Source organism: Mustelus asterias, chromosome 24 (assembly GCF_964213995.1).
Source record: "Mustelus asterias chromosome 24, sMusAst1.hap1.1, whole genome shotgun sequence".
In the NCBI taxonomy this organism is placed as follows: domain Eukaryota; kingdom Metazoa; phylum Chordata; class Chondrichthyes; order Carcharhiniformes; family Triakidae; genus Mustelus; species Mustelus asterias.
The window spans coordinates 15,679,632-15,701,230 of NC_135824.1; the positions used below are offsets into that span (position 1 = coordinate 15,679,632).

Sequence of the window (21,599 nt, forward strand, 5' to 3'; positions counted from 1 at the left end):
GAATCTACTGATAACCATGAAACCATTGTCAATTGTTGGAAAAACCCATCTGAACTGATGTCCTTTCGGGAAGGAAATCTGCCATCCTTACCCAGTCTGGCCTACATGTGACTCCAGAGAAACAGCATTGTGGTTGACTCTCAACTACATTTGGGCAACTAAGGATGGACAATGAATGCTGGCCAGCCAATGACACCCATGTCCCATGAATGAATTTTTAAAAAAAAGTTGTTGGGATATTTTTCACATGATGCTTTGAATCCGTACCCACTGGAATTTGTGTTTTTATTGCGGCTGCACTCATTTTTTAAGATACTCACAAAGTGGTTTAACAAAGGCCATTGAATTTTCATGTGTGTGATATAAAATCATAGAATCTCTATAGCGCAGAAAGAAGCCATTCGGCCCATCGAACCTGCAGCGACAACAATCCCACCCCTATCCCTGTAACCCCACACATAATAACCCTGCCAATTCCCTGACACTAAGGGCCAATTTTTACCATGCTCAATCCACCTAACCTGCACATCTTTGTACTGTGGGAGGAAACTGGAGCACCCGGAGGAAACCCATCCAGACACGGGGAGAATGTGGAAACTCCACACGGACAATTACCCGAGGCCAGAATCGAACCCGGGTCCCTGGCGCTGTGAGGCAGCAGTGCTAACCACTGTGCCGCCGTGCCGCCCACATAGATGCTGGCTATGCTTTTAATGTGCAGTCTGACGCCTACTCGAAGGTTCGAAGTGTTAGTGTGTAATGTGTTCCACCCCTGCAGCTGATTGTTCTTCTTTGGAACAGCAAGTAGAAAGAGACTGGCTCCTGTTGCCCATGATTCATTATTGATGTATGTAACCTGCAGTTGTCACTCAGTTCACTGCAAAACAGATGGAAGAACTTGTTAAAACTTGTCTACCTTTCAATTATTGTGTTAAGCACGAGATTCTGTGGAGTCCACAAGCCAGCGGAGGCATTATCGGACTGGAATGAACATGGACCGCCTCTCTCCTCCGGTATGTAGCTGGAATCCAGAATAATTTCTAAAGCTTGTCTTTTAGCATAGGCCACATTTGCAAGTAGCACTGTTGATATATTTTGGAAGTCTTTAAAAAAGACAAGACATTGTACAGTTGTTCATGTGGTAACAGTATTTAAAATTTCTGATTGAATGTTCAAGATATTTTCCGTACGCAATCTATAATCACATTATTTGGCATGTGATGTACAGTTGAGGGCAGTTTATGGATGACACTGCTAAGTATATGCTACATTTGACTGTGGATGACAACATGTGAGCACATGAATGTGCATGCACATGAGCATACACGCATGCACACGCATGCGTGCATGATTGAATGTTATTTTTCCAAAATGTTTCTACATATATGGTAAATATTGTTGGCCTTCTACCTAGCAAGGATTGGAGATGAAAGGACTAATTTCATGAATGGATTCTTGTGCCAGGGACCTATAGGGAGCACATGTTAGAATCATAGCATAATTGAATGGTTACAGCACAAAAGGAGGCGATTTGGCCCATCCCCTCCATTCCAACCTTCTGCAATAGCCATTTAGCTAGTCCCACTACTGACCCTTTCCCTGTAGCCCTGTAAATACTTTTTGTGGTGAACCATTGTTGGTTACCACCAGGAGTGCTGAGCCATGGTTTGGCCAGCACTATGAGTCTGTAGATATGTTACTGTTGGGGTTAGGGTTGGGCTGTTCTACCTGTTAATATAGTCCTATGGTACACGCCAATTGGCTCCGCCTTCCGGGAGAGGTATAAAGGTCACTGCTCTGCCTGGTGACCCTTTAGTCTGGGATTGTATATTGTATATAGTAGCTCCGTTATTGTTGGCAATAAAAGCCTTTATTTCCCGGGTACATCCTGCCTCCCGTGTGATTTATCGCGCATCACTTTTACCTTGAGGTTCCTTTGCTGCCCCAACACCCGTTCAGGCAGTACATCATCGATTGTAACCACTCATTGTGCATAGAATGGAATTGGCAGGAAATTGTGTACTCCTGATTCTCCATGGAATGTGATTCCGGGCCATGAGTGCATGTTTGTAAAACAGGCCCTCACAACTGTTATGATCCTCACAGAAACCAATAATGCTTAAAAAGAAATTCAAACTGCCAGTTAATATCTGAAAGAATGACTTCACTTTTTAAGATGTTTCTCTGTAACAAGAGAGAAAGACACGACTGGCTAAACATCATTTTTGTCGGCAACTTAAACTTTAAATCTGTTTCTTTGGAAGGAACTCTTCAAAGGCAGACAATAAAAATATAACAAAACTTACTCCAACTTATAAATTAACGAGAGGGTTTAATAAAGAAACTTCATTACTCCAAACTTGGGGCCTCACCCTGGGCCAATCCAAGCTCCCCACAATTCCCAACAGATTCTTATTCATAATGAGTCAGTTGGTCAGCTGACCATCACATCATTCTGTAATTGGTTCCGTGGTTTACTGGGTCAGTTGACCCTTACAGCTTGTTACCATTGGTCACATTATATCCAACACAAAGTTGTCACCGATTACATTCTAACAAAATCATGGAAAGGAACATTCAGTTTTTATATTTACACACACTGCACTCTCCATGGAATTACAGTAGTCCATAATTGCTCCCAGTTCCCAATGAGTTCACATTTTGCCAAGTAGTAATTTTGAGTAACTGTCAACATCCTTGGGGTTACCATTGACCAGAAACTCAACTGGACTCATCACATAAACACCGTGGTTACAAGAGCAGGACAGAGGCTAGGAATACTGCGGTGAGTAACTCACCTCCTGACTCCCCAAAGCCTGTCCACCATCTAAAAGGCTCAAGTCAGGAGTGTGACAGAATACTCCCCACTTGCCTGGATGGGTGCGGTTCCAACAACACTCAAGAAGCTTGACACCATCCAGGACAAAGCAGCCCGCTTGATTGGCACCACATCCATTCTCTCCACCATCGACGCTCAGTAGCAGCAGTGTGTACTATCGACAAGATGCATTGCAGAAATTCACCAAAGATCTTTAGACAGCACCTTCCAAGCCCCATGACCACTTCCATCTAGAAGGACAAGGGCAACAGATAAATGGGAACACCACCACCTGCAAAGTTCACCTCGAAGCCACTTACCATCCTGACTTGGAAATATATCGCCACTCCTTCACTTTTGCTGGGTCAAAATCCTGGAATTCCCTCCCTAACGGCATTGTGGGTCAACCCACAGCACGTGGACTGCAGCGATTCAAGAGGGCATCTCACCACCACCTTCTATGCCTATGTCCCATGAATGAATAAAAAAAAGTCTGCAAGTACTTCCCTTTGTTTTTGGAGAGTTTCCTAAATCCACTACTAATAGTAAAGCCTCTCCTTCCCCTTTGGCCACACCAGGATGAATCTCCTGGAATCCTTAAATGGCTGTGGGATGCAGCTCTTCAATTAGAGTCCAACTCCTTCCACATTCAGCAATGGTAGTTTGCAAAGCCAAGCAGCCTCTTCTCTCTGCCAACCACACACAGATAGTGATATTCATTGATTTGTAGGGAAGCCTGTAACCCAATCTCAAAAATGGCTTCCACTGCACACTTCCCCAAGGCAATGTAAAACACATTAGTCTTGTACCCTAATAAATATGTTGATTAATAATTGCAGATCCCAATTTTCTTTCATTTGAAAGTAAATGATCAGTTCATAGCACAGTTGTTTACAATGCGATTCAACACCTTTCTGGGACTTTCAGTGTCTACCCATTGTTAACTCAGAGACTGCTGCTATTGTCTCCAACTGGGATTACCTTACACCATTGCCGCAATAACACAATCTGGGCCTCCCTTTGATCTTTAACTGCCTGGGCCTGTTGTCAAGGAGACTTTAGAACAGGTCACATGCCTCCCCCTTTGTTTTACTTTAAATAAGAGACACTGTTCCGAAATATAACAGTCATAATTGTAACACTACATGAAGCATTTTCTTGGTACTGTCTCAAAGTTTGTGATTTTTCTTACGATTAAACAATCCTCTTCAATACGTTGATTGCATTTTTGTCTGGAGAAGCGTGACTTTGGATAACTTCCTTCATTTCAGCATGCAGTCTCTCGGGACTGTAATTAGGATAAAGGCAGTAAGGCCTGAAAATGGCATGCAATAGTTTAGGGAAAGGTCCAACAAACCTCTTACTAAGTTTGGACTGCAGCAGCTACAATCTTTGTCACGCTCACAACGTATTACTGTACGGAATTCACGTTATTGTGTTTGGATTTTTGGGTTCTTCTGCCCGCAACAAGTTGTCTTCCTATCTGTCCACAGAGCTCCACCAATCCAGTCAGGGCTTGTGATGGAAATGTCCCTGATTCTCCGTGGAAATCGGGAATGCTAAAAACTCCAGGAACTGGAAACCAGAGATCACTTAATAGACTACGACTGGGCAGAGGGCATACAAAGAATAGAGGTGTGGTGTTGGTAAAGATTATTGTGCAATTGAACAGTCATGGGTTGAAGTTCAGACTTGCACGTTGAGATATGAGAATCTTAGCCCACTGAGATTTGCAGTCACACTTCATCAACAACGCCATTACAGACAAGATTCTTCATTTTAACCACTTCGATTTGTTGCTGTTTGTCTCAAAGGACTTGTTCTTGATGCCGTCATAAGGCATAAGGGGCAGCACGGTGACGCAGTGGTTAACACTGCTGCCTCATAGTGCCAGGGACCAGGGTTCAATTCCAGCCTTGGGTGACTGTCTGTGCGGAGTTTGCACGTTCTCCCCATCTCTGCGTGGGTTTCCTCCGGGTGCTCCGGTTTCCTCCCACAGTCCAAAGATGTGCAGGTTAGGTGGATTGGCCATGCTAAATTGCCCCTTAGTGTCCAAGGATGTGCAGGTTAGGTGGATTGGCCATGCTAAATTGCCCCTTAGTGTCCAAGGATGTGCAGGTTAGGTGGATTGGCCATGCTAAATTACCCCCTTAGTGTCCAAAGATGTGTAGGTTATGGGGATTAGCGGGGTAAATGTGTTTGTTACAGACTAGGTCATGGGGTGGGCCTGGTTAAGATGTCAGAGAGTCAGTGCAGAATCAATGGACCGAAAGGCCTCGTTCTGTACTGTTGGGATTCTACGATAACACTGTTATCGACAGTGGTGCTTAATGAAGTCTTTAAGGACAACGGCTGGAATTTTACCACCCCGGCCGCCATGGGAATTGGAGCAGGCAAGGGGTGGACGATGGGAAGGTCAGTTGACCTCGGGTGGAATTTTACGGTGTTGAGATGAGCGAGGCCATAAAATCCCGCCCAATGAGTTCCAATCAGAATCATTTAGTCCAGGAGACAAGAATTTTATGTTTCTTGATGATCAATGCCTATATTTATTAACTTACAGCGGAGAAAATAACATGAATGTTTAATTCAACAGGTGTAAGATGCTTTCAAAAAATAACTTTCCTGTCCTTCATGATGGATCCACTTCTTAATTAGGGAAGAAAATTGCAGGGGAATAGTTTCTAGTTTTAGCCGCATTGAGTGTGATTAATGAGCTGTGTATAAATATGCAGCAAGAATAATTAGTAACCTCTAGCCTGAGCCCTGGTATTTAGGTCAACTCTAACCCAGGAGCACTGAGGGCAGTGGAGTGACCCAATAGAGATCAGATAACCCAGCGTGGATTGGGAACAGGGCCTGGGAGTTTCTGATCTATATAACTTAATGCTAGAACAGGCAGTACTCTTTCTTGCTGGCCCAATCTCCTTGGAGATTCTACAGTCAATATATAACAGCAACAAACCCAGAGTCCAATTAAGAATCCAAATTACTCTCATGTGCTAATTAACACCAAGACCTCTGTTTAACATCTCATTCCTTCAGTATTTCAGATTCATAGCACCATAGAATCTCTACAGTGCAGAAGGAGGCCATTCAGCCCATTGAGCCTGCACTGACAATAATCTCACCCCAGCCCTATCCCACATAACCCCATGTATTTACCTTGCTAACCCCCCCTTGACTAAGGGGCAATTTATTTTGGCCAATCCACCTAAACAGCACGTCTTTCGAACTGTGGGAGGAAACCAGAACACCCAGAGGAAACCCACGCAGACATGGGGAGGATGTGCAAACTCCACACAGACAGTGACCCAAGCTGGAATTGAACCCGAGTCTCTGGTGCTGTGAGGCACTACTGCTAACCACTGTGCCGCCGTGCCGCTACAAAGTTTGTAACTTTGGCCTTTCTTTTGATCAAATATTTCACCCAGAAAATCTGGGAGCCCTTTGTACCTGCAACTACTGGTTATGAAGTCACATTTAGGAGGCAACGTGGAAGGTACAGTCATGGTACAGTCATAGTAGCACGGTGGTTAGCACTGCTGCCTCACAGCATCAGGGACCCAGGTTCAATTCTGGCCTCAGTCACTGTCTGTGTGGCGTTTGCACGTTCTCCCCGTGTCTGTGTTGGTTTCCTCCAGGTGCTCCGGTTTCCTCCCACAGTCCAAAGATGTGCGGGTTAGGTTGATTGGCCGTGCTAAATTGACCCTAGTGTCAGGAGGATTAGCATGGTAAATGCATGGGGTTACGGGATAAGGGCCTGGGTGGGATTGTGAGACTCGATGGGCCAAATGGCCTTCTTCCACACTGTAGGAATTCTATGATATTCTATGACATGTTCATCCTGCCATACAAGGTTCAGACAAAACTACCTTGGTTTTCTCTGGAATAAGTTCTGTAAATTGGCCCTGATAGAATCTGCTTTCTCAATGAGCATTTAGAAACCTTGGAAATGGAATCCTGGCTCCAGAAGCTTTCATCCCCCCTTCATTTTCTACACGTTATCATGGCATCAGTTCCAATTAACCCCCTTCAGCAACAAAGAAAATATCAGAACTCAGATACGACCCACCCCCATGTTCTGGCTTTATCATTCATGTGCATCCCTGCACCCTGCCCTCAGGATTTTGTTGTTTACCTGTAGCTGTATACATCTGAATGTCGTAGAAAAGCTGTTGCAGAATCATGTAACACAGGAAGCCTTTCAACATATTGTTCTAGAATTCTAGAATCCCTACAGTGCAGAAGGGGGCCATCTGGCCCATCGAGTCGGTACTAACTTTACAACAGAGCATCCCACCCAGGTCCTATTCCCATAACCTCACATATTTACCCCACTTCTGATAGAAGTTTATAAAATTATGAGGGGCATAGATAAGGTGAACAGTTGGAAGCTTTTTCCCAGGGCAGAAATGACAATTACAAGAGGGCACACGTTCAAGGTAAGACGGGGAAAGGGTCAGTAGAGATGTGCAGGGAAAGTTTTTTACACAGAGGGTGATGAGGGGCCTGGAATGCACTGCCAAGTGGAGTGATTGAGGCAGATTGTTTAGCGACGTAAGATGCCTTCTTATCTGGATAGGCACATGAACAGGTGGGGTATAGAGGGATACAGGTAGTGGTCGAGCTAGGACAATGTGATCGGTGCAGATTTGGTGGGCCGAAGAGCCTGTTCCTGTGCTGTACTGTTTCTTGATCTTTGTTCTTTGTAACCTCCCTGACCTACACATCTTTGGACACTAAGGAACAATTTAGTATGGTCAATCCACCTAACCTGCACATCTTTGGAGTGTAGGAGGAAACCAGAGCACCCGGAGGAAACCCACGCAAACACTGGGAGGACGTGCAAACTCCACACAGACAGTGACCCAAGGCTGGAATCGGACCCCAGGCCCTGGCGCTGTGAGGCAGCAGTGCTAACCACTGTGCCACCGTGTCTGTTCTGGATCTTTGAAAGAGCTATCTAATTAGACTCATTCCCTGCTTTTTCCACATAGCACCACAAATGTTTTCTTTTCAAGTATATATTACATTCCCTTTTGAATGCTACGATTGAATTTGCTTCAATCACTGTCAGGCCAATGATGTAAATTTTGTAAATTTTCTAGCCGGTGGGAATAATGGCGGCACGGAGGCACAATGGCGACATGGTGTCGCAATGATCAATACTGCTGCCTCACAGCACCAGGGCCTGGGGTTCAATTTCCAGCTTGGGTCACTGTCTGTGCTGAGTTTGCCCGTTCTCCCCGTGTTTGCGTGGGTTTCCTCCGGGTGCTCCAGTTTCCTCCCACAGTGCAAAGATGTGCAGGTTGGGTGGATTGGCCATGCTAAATTGCCCTTTAGTGTCAGGGGGACTAGCTAGGGTAGATGAACAAACAAAGAACAAAGAACAATACAGCACAGGAACAGGCCCTTCGGCCCTCCAAGCCTGCGCCGCTCCCTGGTCCAAACTAGACCATTCTTCTGTATCCCTCCATTCCCATGCCGTTCATGTGGCTATCTAGATAAGTCTTAAACGTTCCCAGTGTGTCCGCCTCCACCACCTTGCCCGGCAGCGCATTCCAGGCCCCCACCACCCTCTGTGTAAAATACGTCCTTCTGATATCTGTGTTAAACCTCCCCCCCGCCCCCTCACCTTGAACTTATGACCCCTCGTGAACGTAACCACCGACCTGGGAAAAAGCTTCCTACCGTTCACCCTATCTATGCCTTTCATAATGTTATACACCTCTATTAGGTCACCCCTCATCCTCCGTCTTTCCAGTGAGAACAACCCCAGTTTACCCAATCTCTCCTCATAACTAAGCCCTTCCATACCAGGCAACATCCTGGTAAACCTCCTCTGCACTCTTTCCAAAGCCTCCACGTCCTTCAGGTAGTGTGGCGACCAGAACTGGACGCAGTATTCCAAATGCGGCCAAACCAACGTTCTATACAGCTGCATCATCAGACCCCAACTTTTATACTCTATGCCCCATCTTATAAAGGCAAGCATGCCATATGTCCTATTCACTACCTTCTCCACCTGTAACGTCACCTTCAAGGATCTGTGGACTTGCACACCCAGGTCCCTCTGCGTATCTACACCCTTTATGGGGGGTCTGCCATTTATCGTACAGCTCCCCCCTACGTTAGTTCTACCAAAATGCATCACTTCACATTTATCTCGATTGAACTCCATCTGCCATTTCTTTGCCCAAATTTCCAGCCTATCTATATCCTTCTGTAGCCTCTGACAATGTTCCTCACTATCTGCAAGTCCAGCCATTTTCGTGTCGTCCGCAAACTTACTGATCACCCCAGTTACACCTTCTTCCAGATCGTTTATATAAATCATAAACAGCAGAGGTCCCAATACAGAGCCCTGCGGAACACCACTAGTCACAGGCATCCAGCCGGAAAAAGACCTTTCCACTACCACCCTCTGTCTTCTGTGACCAAGCCAGTTCTCCACCCATCTAGCCACCTCCCCCTTTATCCCATGAGATCCAACCTTTTGCACAAACCTACCATGAGGGACTTTGTCAAACGCTTTACTAAAGTCCATATAGACAACATCCACGGCCCTTCCCTCATCAACCATTCTAGTCACTTCTTCAAAAAGCTCCACCAGGTTAGTGAGGCATGACCTCCCTCTCACAAAACCATGCTGACTATCGTTAATGAGTTTATTCCTTTCTAAATGCGCATACAACCTATCTCTAAGAATCCTCTCCAACAACTTCCCTACCACGGACATCAAGTTCACCGGCCTATAATTTCCCAGGTTATCCTTCCTACCCTTCTTAAATAACGGGACCACATTAGCTATCCTCCAATCCTCTGGGACCTCACCTATGTCCAGTGACGAGACAAAGATTTGCGTCAGAGGCCCAGCGATTTCATCTCTCGTCTCCCTGAGCAGCCTTGGATAGATTCCATCAGGCCCTGGGGATTTGTCAGTCTTTATATTCCCTAAGAAACCTAACACTTCCTCCCTTGTAATGGAGATTTTCTCTAACGGGTCAACACTCCCCTCCGAGACACTCCCAGCCAACACATCCCTCTCCTTTGTGAATACCGACGCAAAGTATTCATTTAGGATCTCCCCTACTTCTTTGGGCTCTAAGCATAATTCCCCACTTTTGTCCCTGAGAGGTCCGATTTTTTCCCTGACAACCCTTTTGTTCCTAACGTATGAATAAAATGCCTTGGGATTCTCCTTAATCCTGTCTGCCAAGGACATTTCGTGACCCCTTTTTGCCCTTCTAATTCCTCGTTTGAGTTCTTTCCTACTTTCTTTGTATTCCTCCAGAGCTCCCTCCGTTTTTAGCTGCCTGGACCTAACGTACACCTCTCTTTTCTTTTTGACCAATCCCTCAATTTCCCTGGTTATCCACAGTTCTCAAATCCTACCCTTCCTATCCTTTTTTACAGGCACATGCCTGTCCTGCAGCCCTAACAACTGTTCCTTAAAAGACTCCCACATGCCAGATGTGGATTTACCCTCAAACAGCCTCTCCCAATCAACAGCTGCCAATTTCTGCCTAATCCCACGAAAGTTAGCTTTCCCCCAATCCAACACCTTACCCTTGGGACATCACTCATCCTTTTCCATCACTATCCTAAAGCTAACAGAATTGTGGTCACTATTTGCCACATGTTCCCCTACCGAAACTTTGAAGACCTGACCGGGCTCATTCCCCAGTACCAGGTCCAGTATAGCCCCCTCTCTAGTCGGGCTATCTACATATTGTTCCAAAGAACCTACCTGTACACATTTTACAAATTCCTCCCCATTCAGAGTCCCTGCTCTCAGCGATTTCCAGTCTATACCAGGGAAATTGAAGTCTCCCACTACAACAACCCTATTTTTCCTGCACCTATCCATTATCTCCTGACATATCCGTTCTTCCACTTCCTTTGGGTTGTTGGGGGGCCTGTAGTATACCCCCAACATAGTGCATGGGATTATGGGGATAGGACCTGGGTGGGATTGTGGTAGGTGCAGACTCAGTGGGCCAAATGTCCTCCTTCTGCACCGTAGAGATTCTATGATTCTCATTACACCCTATCTACTATAGAAACCCCTGATAGATATGATCATCTTATTCAATCCCCCCTTGACCTGTTCGCTAATGGTATTTGTCTTTACCTAGCTACCTGGTTGAACTCGGAAGCGTCCGCAGTGAAAAGCTCGAAGCACTATCGCCATCCCGCTCTCACCACGTCACCCCTGTCAAAGAACAAGGTTTGATCACTTCCAGCCTCGTCATCTTCTTATCAGTCCAGTTTAATTAGCATCAGGTCAAAGAAAATGAGCTCTTTTTAATGTACTCCACAGAATTAGACTTTAATTGCAGTTTAATTGAATGAAATTTGCATATGTATGAAGTCTTAATAGAAAATTAATTAAGCAAAGTGTATTTTAATCCTCATTGTTAAGAGGATGTTATTTTAAAAAGGCCTCTGACAGTCACGTCAATAGCTCTGTTCTAACTGTTCCAAACAGCCAGCTGCAAACTCAGTAACAGCCCTCCTCCGATCGAGCCCCATTTCAGAGCTTACGATGCATGATTAGTTCATTAATGAGCCCATGATGCAATGGCCTAGATGTTTACCAGCTCGCTTCATTGCCTGATCCAAACAGGGCTTGTGGCCCCTTTATTGTGCAGTGCTATCGCCCACATGACCATCGATATCGGCACTGTTACTGAAAACAGAGGAGGTAAGGACAGCCTCCTCAGTTTGTGCTCCCTTCAGAGGCAACAAATGAAAATGAATTTTTAACTCCCAGATCTCAGAATGTGGGCAACACCGGCAAAGCCGCATTTAGCGGCGGTACGGTGGCACAGTGGTTAGCACTGCTGCCTCACGGTGGCAGGGAGCTGGGTTCGATTCCCAGCTTGAGTCACTGTCTGTGTGGAGTTTGCACATTCTCCCCGTGTCTGCGTGGGTTTCCTCCGGATGCTCCAGTTTCCCTCCACACTCCAAAGATGTGCGGCTTAGGTTGATTGGCCTTGCTAAATTGCCCCTTAGTGTCAGGAGGACTAGCAGGGTAAATACGTGGGGTTACGAGGATAGGGGCTGGGTGGGATTGTTGTCGGTGCAGGCTCGATGGGCCAAATGGCCTCCTTCTGCACTGTAGGGATTCTATGATTCTAGTGCAGTACTGAGAGAGAGCTGCATTGTCAGAGGTGCAGTCTTGGACAACAAATCAAGGTCTTTTAAGATAGCTAATAAAGATCCCATGGCACAATTCGACGAAGCACTGGGGGATTCTCCCTTCTCCGTGACTAACACTTATCCCTCAAATGACATTAGGAAAGCAGTGGATCACGTTGCTGTTTGTGGGAGCTTCTATGTGCAAATTGGCTGACACATTTCCTGACACATCTCCGCAGGTCTGACAGCATCTGTGGAGAGAGAATAGAGCCAACATTTCGAGTCTGGCATCATCCAAACTCGAAACATTGGCTCGATGCGCCCTTCACAGATGTTGTCAGACCTGCTGAGTTTTTCCAGCATTTTCTGTTGTTGTTTCAGATTCCAGCATCTGCAGTATTTTGCTTTTATCCTGTATAACACAAGTGACTCCCTTGTTTTTGAGAATTCATTCATGGGATGTCAGGGTCAGCATTTATTGCCCATCCCTGATTGAGTAGCTTGCTAGACCATTTCAGTTCAGTTATTCTTGTGGATCCAGGCCAGAACAGGTAAGGACGGCAGTATTCCTTCCCGAAAGCACATTCGCAAACCAGATGGGTTTTTACGACCATCAAAAATGGTTTCGTGGTCATCATTAGACTTTTAGTTCCAGATTTTTATTGAATTTCCCAGAGTAGAAATGTCAATTACTAGGGACATAGATTTAAAGTCATGGGGGAAAGTTTAAAGGAGATGTGAGAGGCAATTTTTTACACAGAGGGTGGTAAGTGCCTGGGATGCGCTGCCAGAGGAGGTGGTAGAAGCAGATACAATAGCAACCTTTAAGAGACATCTTGACAGATACATGAATAGACAGGGAATAGAGGGATATGGGCTGCGTAGAGGCAAATGGTCTTTAGAAAGGTGTCATGTGGCAGCGCAGGCTTGGTGGGCCGAAGAGCCTGTTCCTATGCTGCACTGGTCTTTCTTTCTTTGAATTCAAATTTCACCATCTGCAGTGGTGGGATTCGAACCTGGGTCTCCAGAGCATTACCCTGGGTCTCTCTCTGCATTACTAACCCAGTGACAACACCACTGTTCATACCAAACCTAACTTTATGAAAGGCACAGGGTGGAATTTTCCGACTGCGCTCGCCCCAAATCCGGGAAACCCCATCCAACGTCAATGGACATTTGCAAGGTTCACACGCCGCCACCTCCCCCCCCCCCCCCCCCCGCCCCCCCACCACCACCACCCTCCCCCCCCCCCCCCCCCCCCCCCCCCCCGCCCCGCCCCCCCCCCCTGCCACCCAACCCCAGGCGGACCAGGACATTTCTCCCAATTTATATATGTAAGTCTCTGAAGCCTTTCCATTAGTCCTAGTATTATTGAGGATCATAGAATCCCCACAGTGCAGAAGGAGGCCATTCAGCCCATCGAGCCTGCACTGACAACAATCCCACCCAGGCTCTATTCCTGTAACTCCACATATTTACCCTGCTAATCCCACAGACACTGAGGGACAATTTAGCATGGCCAATCAACCTAACCCGCACATCTTTGGAGTGTGGGAGGAAACCAGAGCACCCAGGGGAAACCCACGCAGACACGGGAGGGGAGTGTGCAAACTCCACACAGACAGTGACCCGAGAAAGCTTGCGGGAAGCATTCTTGTTTCTCAGCATTGCGACCGAGTGCCTTCTAGATCACTCACCATGAGTCAAGCACGCTGTATGGGACTGGAGTAACAGATAAAGATGTCAGCTTCCTTTCCGTGAATGACAGCTTTTGTTGTCATTTTATTCTGCTGCCACCAGCAAATTACCATCCCACAGAGGAACTGGCTCTCATTTTCCTATCTGTGGACAGGGCTGTGCTGTTTTCTAATTGCTGTGCAGTATAGGCCTTCCCGGGCAACAGAGTGTGCAGCATTCAGAAAAACAACTCGGTTAAATTCAACCACATGCACATTTGTCTCTCCCTTGTCATTGTTGCTGTCACATCCACTAAGCAGTTTTGCAATTATTTCTTGAACCTACTGGTGTGGGGATAGTAATGAATTTAGACTCTGACGTTAAATCAGAAAAAAGATTTGAGATTTGAACATAATGGGTTGGAATTCTCTGGCCGTTCATGCCGCCCCTCCCCCCCCCCCCCCCATTGCAGCTACAAGCGAGGACGGAGAATTTGACGCTCAGCCAAATCTCCGTTCACTGCAGTGGGACCAGAAAATCCCGCCAGCGTGAACAGCCGGAAAATTCCGGCCAACATTTAGAACGGCGGGTGAGCAATAACGGCTGTTTCCTCTCCTCGACAGGATGCTGAGTTGGTCAGAGAGGCGAAGGGAAAACAGAGGATTGAAGGCAGAATGCAGCCACAGGAGGAAAGCCACAGCAGCCTACATCTCCTGGAGGAACAGCAGCGCTTAGCACTGGTATGAACATAGCTGACTGTCGTAGGTCCGGGGTTTGATGCCACTAATATTGGAAACACGTGCAGATCCTATGGAGAACGGGAAAATTGGAATGGAGCTGGCCCGCTTGAAACTTGTCATGGGGGGTCTTTAACCTGTACCATTCCTCTTTGCCCATCTCCCTGGTTGACTTTGAACTTGGCGGCCACTACCAATGGAGTAAATCCAATTCATCTCGTGCTCAAAGGTGTTGACTGTGGTTGGACTGTGGTTCTTCTGAAGCCAGCAGTCATCTAGTAACAGGTTCAAGTGTGAGCCAAGTGATATTTAACTCGGGAATCCCACTCTTATTTGGCATGCACATGTTTCCAGAAATAGTCAAGGACAGTATAAAGGAGAACATCAGCTTATAAACGGCTAGTAGGGTGATGGCCAATTCAGACTGGACCTCTTATTTCTGTACTCCAATAGGACATGCATTAATCCATTAATCAGGGTATTAACAGTGTCTTAGAAAAACCGCAGGATAATACGTCAAGGACTATGGGATTCTCAGCAAGAGCAAATTTTAGTGACTGCGTCTCTCAGGATGACCCAACCCACTTGGCATCCAATAACTTATTTTGGTGTTGTTATGATCCCCGGGGAGATCAACAGGGAAATTATGATAGGTGATGGCCTGGTGGTATCATCACGAGATTATTAATCCAGAAACTCAGCTAAAGTTCTTGGGACCCGGCAGATGGTAGAATTTGAATTCAATAAAGAATGTCTGAAATTAAGAATCTATTGATGACCATGAAACCGTTGTTGATTGTCGGAAAAAAACATATGGTTCACGAATATCCTTTGGGGAAGGAAATCTGCCATCCTTACCTGGTCTGTGACCCCAGAACCACAGCAATGTGGTTGACTCCCAACCGCCCTCTGAATAAGGGTGACTAGGGATGGGCAATAAATGCTGGCCAGCCAGCGACGCCCATGTCCCACAAACAAATTGAATTAAAACAACCCAAAAAGACAGAGTTTATTTAACCAACCCAGTGAACAAAGGACACGATTTTAGCTTTTCATCACTTTTACTTTAACAATAAAACAAAACAACATAAATTGAATATGAATTAAAAGGCAAATCATAAATGATAAATCACACATTAAATAACAGACGCAAAAAAAGATGGAACTCACAGATTTACCAAGCTGTTCATCCAGCATATATCGCACTGATTTCAGCCACAAAGTTCTTCAAGATTCTAATCTCCCTCATGTAGCATTCCAGCTTCTTTTCTTCAAGGATTCAGCCACCTACTCTCACCCAGCAACAGCTTCCAGAGTTCCAGAGGTACAATCTTCAACAAAAATGGTATATTTGTCCGGAACCTTCCCAGCTCGACATCCATTGTTCTTGAAGGCAAGAATCCACCAGAATCACCTTTAATTGAATCGTCTGCAACTACATCATGCAGGGTATGGCCGATTCTGGTCACCTCATCACAGAATTAGCGAATTGTTACAGCACAGGAGGCCTATTTGGCCTCTCGTGTCTACTCGCCAAACAGGCATCATGACTTAGTGCCATTCCCCTGGCCTTTTCCCTGTACCCCTGGCCATTACTTCAATCATCTAATGCCCTCTTGAATGCTTCGATTCCACCACAGCTCCAGGCAGTGCAGACCAGACTCGAACCACTCGCTGTTTGAAAAGGTTTTTTTTCTCACATCACAGTTGCATTTAGTTAGTTAAAGTAACAGAAATGGTGCCAACAATCTTGGGGGAGCCTTACAGCCCCAACCCACACTGCCCCCCCCAACCGCCCCCCTCCCAAACCTGCCCTCAGCAGACATGTTTGAGGCGGGGATAGTTATGCAAGATGGGAGGGGTGGTTATCCCACCCACCTCTCAGCTGTCCCCATAACATGGTGGGTGGGTAAGGCATTGTCCAGCCTACCAGCTCCACAAACCCTATTGAGGCCTGTAATTGGCCAAGTAATTGGCACTTTAAGGGTCTAGTCTGTCTCTTTTTGGGGCGGCATTGTAGCACAGTGGTTAGCACTGCTGCCTCACAGTGCCAGGGTTCGATTCCAGCCTTGGGTGACTGTCTGTGTGGAGCTTGCACATTCTCCCCATGTCTACGTGGGTTTCCTCCAGGTGCTCCAGTTTCCTCCTACAGTCCAAAGATGTGCGGGTTAGGTGGATTGGCCATGCTAAATTAACCCTTAGTGTCAGGAGGATTAGCAGGGTAAATATGTGGGGTTACGGGGATAGGACCTAGGTGGGATGGTCATTGGTGCAGGCTTGATGGGCTGAATGACCTCCTTCTGCATTCTAGCGCTTAAATGATCCTCTATAATAATATGGTGTTGGTGGAAGGACAGTGGCCAGTTTGTTTAATCACTACCTGAGATGAAAAGACAGAAAGAAAGAGGGTACCTACTTCTCCCCCATTTGTGCCTTCCACCCTGTCCTCCAAGATCAGACCCCCTAAACCCCTTCCCCACAGCCCATGATTCCCTCCCTGTCCAAAACCCCCCGTGTCTCATCTTTGAGTCGAGTCACTGTGATCTTCTTCTTGGGACTGCTTGTAGTCCCAGCAGCGGCCACTACTGAGGTCAGGCGCTGTTGGGCTCAGTTAGCAGCCAATCAGATTGGCCAGCCACATTGGAAATTCTTGTCTCTGAGGAGCAGAAGTCAAACTCTCTGGTCGTCAAGGCCATCTTAGCGTAAAATCAGTCTGGGGCAACACCTCAGCCTTTCTTAAAACCATCTGGCTCACAAGCTGCTTTTCTACTGGGGAGGCAAGCAACGACGTTTAAAGTTTATTTATTAGTGTCACAAGTCGGCTTACAGTAACACTGCAATGAAGTTACTCTGAAAATCCCCTAGTCGCCCCATTGTTCGGCTACACTAAGGGAGAATTGAGCATGGCCAATGCACCTAACCAACACGTCTTTCGGACTGTGGGCGGAAACCGGAGCAGCCGGAGGAAACCCACGCAGACACGGGGAGAACATACCTTCAGGTTCTCCTTTTCCAGGTGCACCACTATCATCTCCCTTGCAAACCTGCCCACAGTTGTCACCCAGTTGGGGTCAGGAGGAAGGGGTAATGTACACATGTGCACACAGTGGCTGATGCTGGGAGTCCCATGGTCCTGCATGTCCAGTGGTCCAACTTCGGCCTCCTCCACCCCAGGTCAGCCTCGCGTTGACTGCTCAGTCCCACACTCAGTCTGCACAGGGCCTCTGGCCCCGCTCTGCTCTGACTGGACCCTCTGAACCTACTCTGGCCTTTAGGCAGTACCCACTCCACTCTCCAGAGGCTCCCTCTGGTGCATCTCCCCAATTTCCTTTTAAGTTTAGTTTACTTATTCGTGTCACAAGTAGGCTTACATTAACACTGCAATGAAGTTACTGTGAAAATCCCCTCGTCGCCGCACTCCGGCGCCTGTTCGAGTACACTGAGGGAGAATTTAGCACGGCCAATGTACCTAACCAGCACATCTTTTGGACGGTGGGAGGAAACTGGAGCACCCGGAGGAAACCCACATAGACACAAGGAGAATATGCAAACTCCGCACAGACAGTGACCCAAGCCGGGAATCGAACCCAGGTCCCTGGCGCTGTGAGGCAACAGTGCATCCAGCACCTCTGTCCCATCAGCACCCCTCAGTCAGATTCCACAAGCCAGGGATTCCATCACAATATACATCACAAGTAAATATGTGTTAGGGCGCTGGACCAGAACCCCAATTTACATTAGGAAGCCACACTAGACCCCAACCATTTTCCTATTTTAGTATAACTGTGAGAATAGGATACTTTCTTCCTGGAAGGATTCCTCTGACAAAATTAGGGATCTTTTATAGTAAAACAAACTTTATTTAATAGCACAGTTTAAATATAACGCTAACAAATGAAACAGCTTAACTATTATCAGTTGAACAATATTTAAAATTGAAAGGAAAACCTTTACTTTTTATCTTCAGTCTGTTTCAGTTCCAAATAAGCAACATTCTTCCTCGACTTAAATACCACTTTAAATACAGTTAGCAAATCCAGGCATACTTGTTACAACTTGTGTTAACAGCATTGAAGTTTTCAGCATTTTAGAGCAGCTTGTCGACTTTTGTCTTCAGCAGATTCCCAGCTTGAACTCCCAACCTGTTTTTCTGCAAAAGTTTCTTTCTCTCTGCACATAAACAACAATATCACATAAGTTAAGCTCATAAGATATAGGAGCATTAGTATTAGACCATTAGGCTCATCGAGTCCGCTCCACCATTTGATCATGGCTGATATGCTCCTCATCCTCATTTTCCTGCCTTCTCCCCATAACCCTTCCCCATTACCAACTAAACATTTGTCTAACTCCTCCTTAAATTTACTCACTGTCCCAGCATCCACCGCACTTTGGGGTAGCAAATTCCACAGATTCACAACCCTTTGGGAGAAATAGTTTCTCCTCAACTCTGTTTTAAATTTGCTACCCCTTATCCTAAGACTATGACCTCTTGTCCTAGAATGCCCCACAAGAGGAAGCATCTGCTCCACGTCTACTTTATCCACGTCTACCTTTTATCATTTGTATACCTCAACTTGATCTTCCCTCATTCTTCTAAATTCCAGAGAGTATAAGCTTAAACTGTTCAATCTCTCTTCTTAGGCCAAACCCCTCATCTCTGGAATCAATCTAGTGAACCTCCTCTGAACTGCTTCCAATGCCACCACATCTTTCCTCAAATAAGGAGACCAAAACTGTGCACAATACTCCAGGTGCAGCCTCACCAATGCCTTGTACAGTTGCAACAAGACTTCCTTACTTTTATATTCTATTCCTTTAACTATTAATGCCAACATTCCATTTGCTTTCTTTATTATCTGTTGTACCTGCATGCTAATTTTCTGTGACTCATGAACGAGGACACCCAGATCCCTCTGCACCGGAGAACCCCAAAGTCTCTTCCCATTTAGATAATAAGTTGCCTTCCCACTTTTCCGACCAAAATGCATGACCTCACACTTATCCACATTAAACTCCATCTGCCACATTTTGGCCCACTCTCCTAACCATATCCATTGTAAGTTTCCTATTTCCTCATTGCAACTTACTGTCCTGCCTATTTTTGTGTCATCTGCAAATTTGGCTATAGAGCCTTCTATCCCTGTATCCAAGCCATTAATATAGATTGTAAATAGCTGGGGCCCAAGGACCGAACCTTGCGACACCCCACTAGTTACATTTTGCCATCCAGAAAAAAAACATTTATCCCAACTCTCTGTCCATCAGTCAGTCACCTATCCAAGCTAATCAATTACCCCAATCCCATGTGATCTAACCTTGTGAATTAACCTTTGGTACGGCACCTTATCAAATGCCTTTCGGAAGTCCATATGTACGACTGAAATATATATGTACTGTCCAAAGTGGTCACTGGAAAGAAATCCAATCGTCTAACTGTTTTTTAAAAAACTGCTGTTCCTTGATCTCTAGTGAGCTAGCTAATCTCAGCAAGCAGGGATACTACAAATGGTATCAGCATTGCTAGGCTAGAGTCAGTGAAATGAATAATCTGTCCTCTCACTATCCCTACTCAAATGTGCCTGTGAGGACAACAATAACCTACATTATACAACAGATTTAACATAAAGCATCTCAAGGACAGAACCAGACTCAGCAAAGGCGTACTCCGTGGTCAAATACTTCCATGCCAAACTTCCCATCACTAGTAAGGTGCTGAAGGGAAATAAATATCAAAATAAAACTGGAAGATCACAGGAAAACATAAGACACCAGAAACATAAAGCAGCTTAGGTAGTATCTGTGTAGAGGTGAAGAGCACATACCTAGTGCTAACTCCCCTATGCTCCCCACAGATGCTGCCTGGCCTACGATTGTTTACTGAATTTACGGTTTCAGTCTTTTAACAGCCAGTTTTTTGCTTCCTAACAATATAGTTTTGTGTAACCTCTACTGAGCTCCGCCTGTGAAATCAAAGTTGCACCATGTCTCTGAAGCCAGTGAAAACTCACTGAAAAACTAAAACTAAAAACTTTAAAACTCACATGACCCTGTCAGTCAACCTAGTCAGAAATCCCAAGGGAACTTAAGTAAACAAAAGTTCATTAGCTCTACTTAAAATAAACACTTAGTGGCTAAAATGAGTAATTATCCTGCTCTTCCACCATCTGAGCTGCATTCCCACCAGACATACTGACTTCCTGTAGCATAATGCAGACTTTTTAAATATTCCCTTAAACACATATATTAAATGCACTGCTATCGTCACACATGGTAGTCATTTTGTGTGCAATAAGATCCCAACAACAACAATATGATGAATGACCTAATGGATTTACTTTTGATATTATTAGTTGTGGGAAGATTGTTGGCCAGGACATTCTTCAAATGTCATATGGAATCTTTCACAGGCAGGTGGGACTTTGGTTTAATAATCCACAACTCTGGCTATTCCCTCAGCATTGAACTGAAGGAAAAGCCAAGATTAATGTGCGTAAATAGGGGGAACTGTGGCTTGAACCCACAACTCAAGCCAATATTTATCAATGAGGCCAAACTAATGCTCCTTTTAATGATAGAGGGGGTGCAGATAACCTAACCAAGGCTCCGGTTGAACCTGAAGGTGCAAATAATGAAGTCGTCTGGAATTGGGCTCAAATGAGTTGGAAAAAGAAAATTGTCTTTAGGCTCTCAAGACCATGGCCGGAATTCTCCCCAAAAAGTTCTGTGTCGAATTTGTGTGAAAACCGCAGTAATTCACTCTGGTTTTTTCACTGGGAGTTCATAGAAGAATCTCCCACACTCTGTGTGAATATCATTAAATTTCAGGGGGCGGGGCTATTCCCTCTGGAGAGGCTGAAATCAGCACGCTCAGAGAGCCACTGCGCGTGTGTCGATCTGTCAGCCCGAGATCAGCACATGAGCAGTAGCCCCAGTCCGCTTGCCTCCTCATTGCCAGCCAGTTCAATTGCTGGCCAGCCCCATGGCCCCTGCAACGCCAGCCCTCCGGCTCCCCAAGAGCCCGATCGCTGGCCCCCCGACATTCCCGTACCCAGCCCTGACTCCCCCCTCCTCCTGGCCTGCCACGATCTCCAACCTCCCCCCCCCACACCGATTTCCCCCCCCCCCTCCCAACAGTGACCCCCTCCCCCAGCTCACCGCGACCGCTGGCCTCCTCCTTCCCCTATCAATTCCTATGCAGAGTGGCCGCGAGATTCCCC

General features: G+C 46.0%; 1 protein-coding gene across 1 annotated transcript in view; it reads left to right on the top strand.

Moving 5' to 3' along the window:
- The window catches only part of LOC144511017 (serine/threonine-protein kinase Nek8-like), a 114,686-nt gene that overhangs the window by 80,732 nt on the left and 12,355 nt on the right, over nucleotides 1–21,599 (top strand). Inside the window, exons 17-20 of the mRNA XM_078240992.1 lie at nucleotides 937–1,013; nucleotides 4,312–4,453; nucleotides 10,960–11,051; nucleotides 14,266–14,382. Coding sequence (XP_078097118.1) covers nucleotides 937–1,013; nucleotides 4,312–4,453; nucleotides 10,960–11,051; nucleotides 14,266–14,382 — 428 coding nt within the window. The remainder of the gene's footprint in view (nucleotides 1–936; nucleotides 1,014–4,311; nucleotides 4,454–10,959; nucleotides 11,052–14,265; nucleotides 14,383–21,599) is intronic.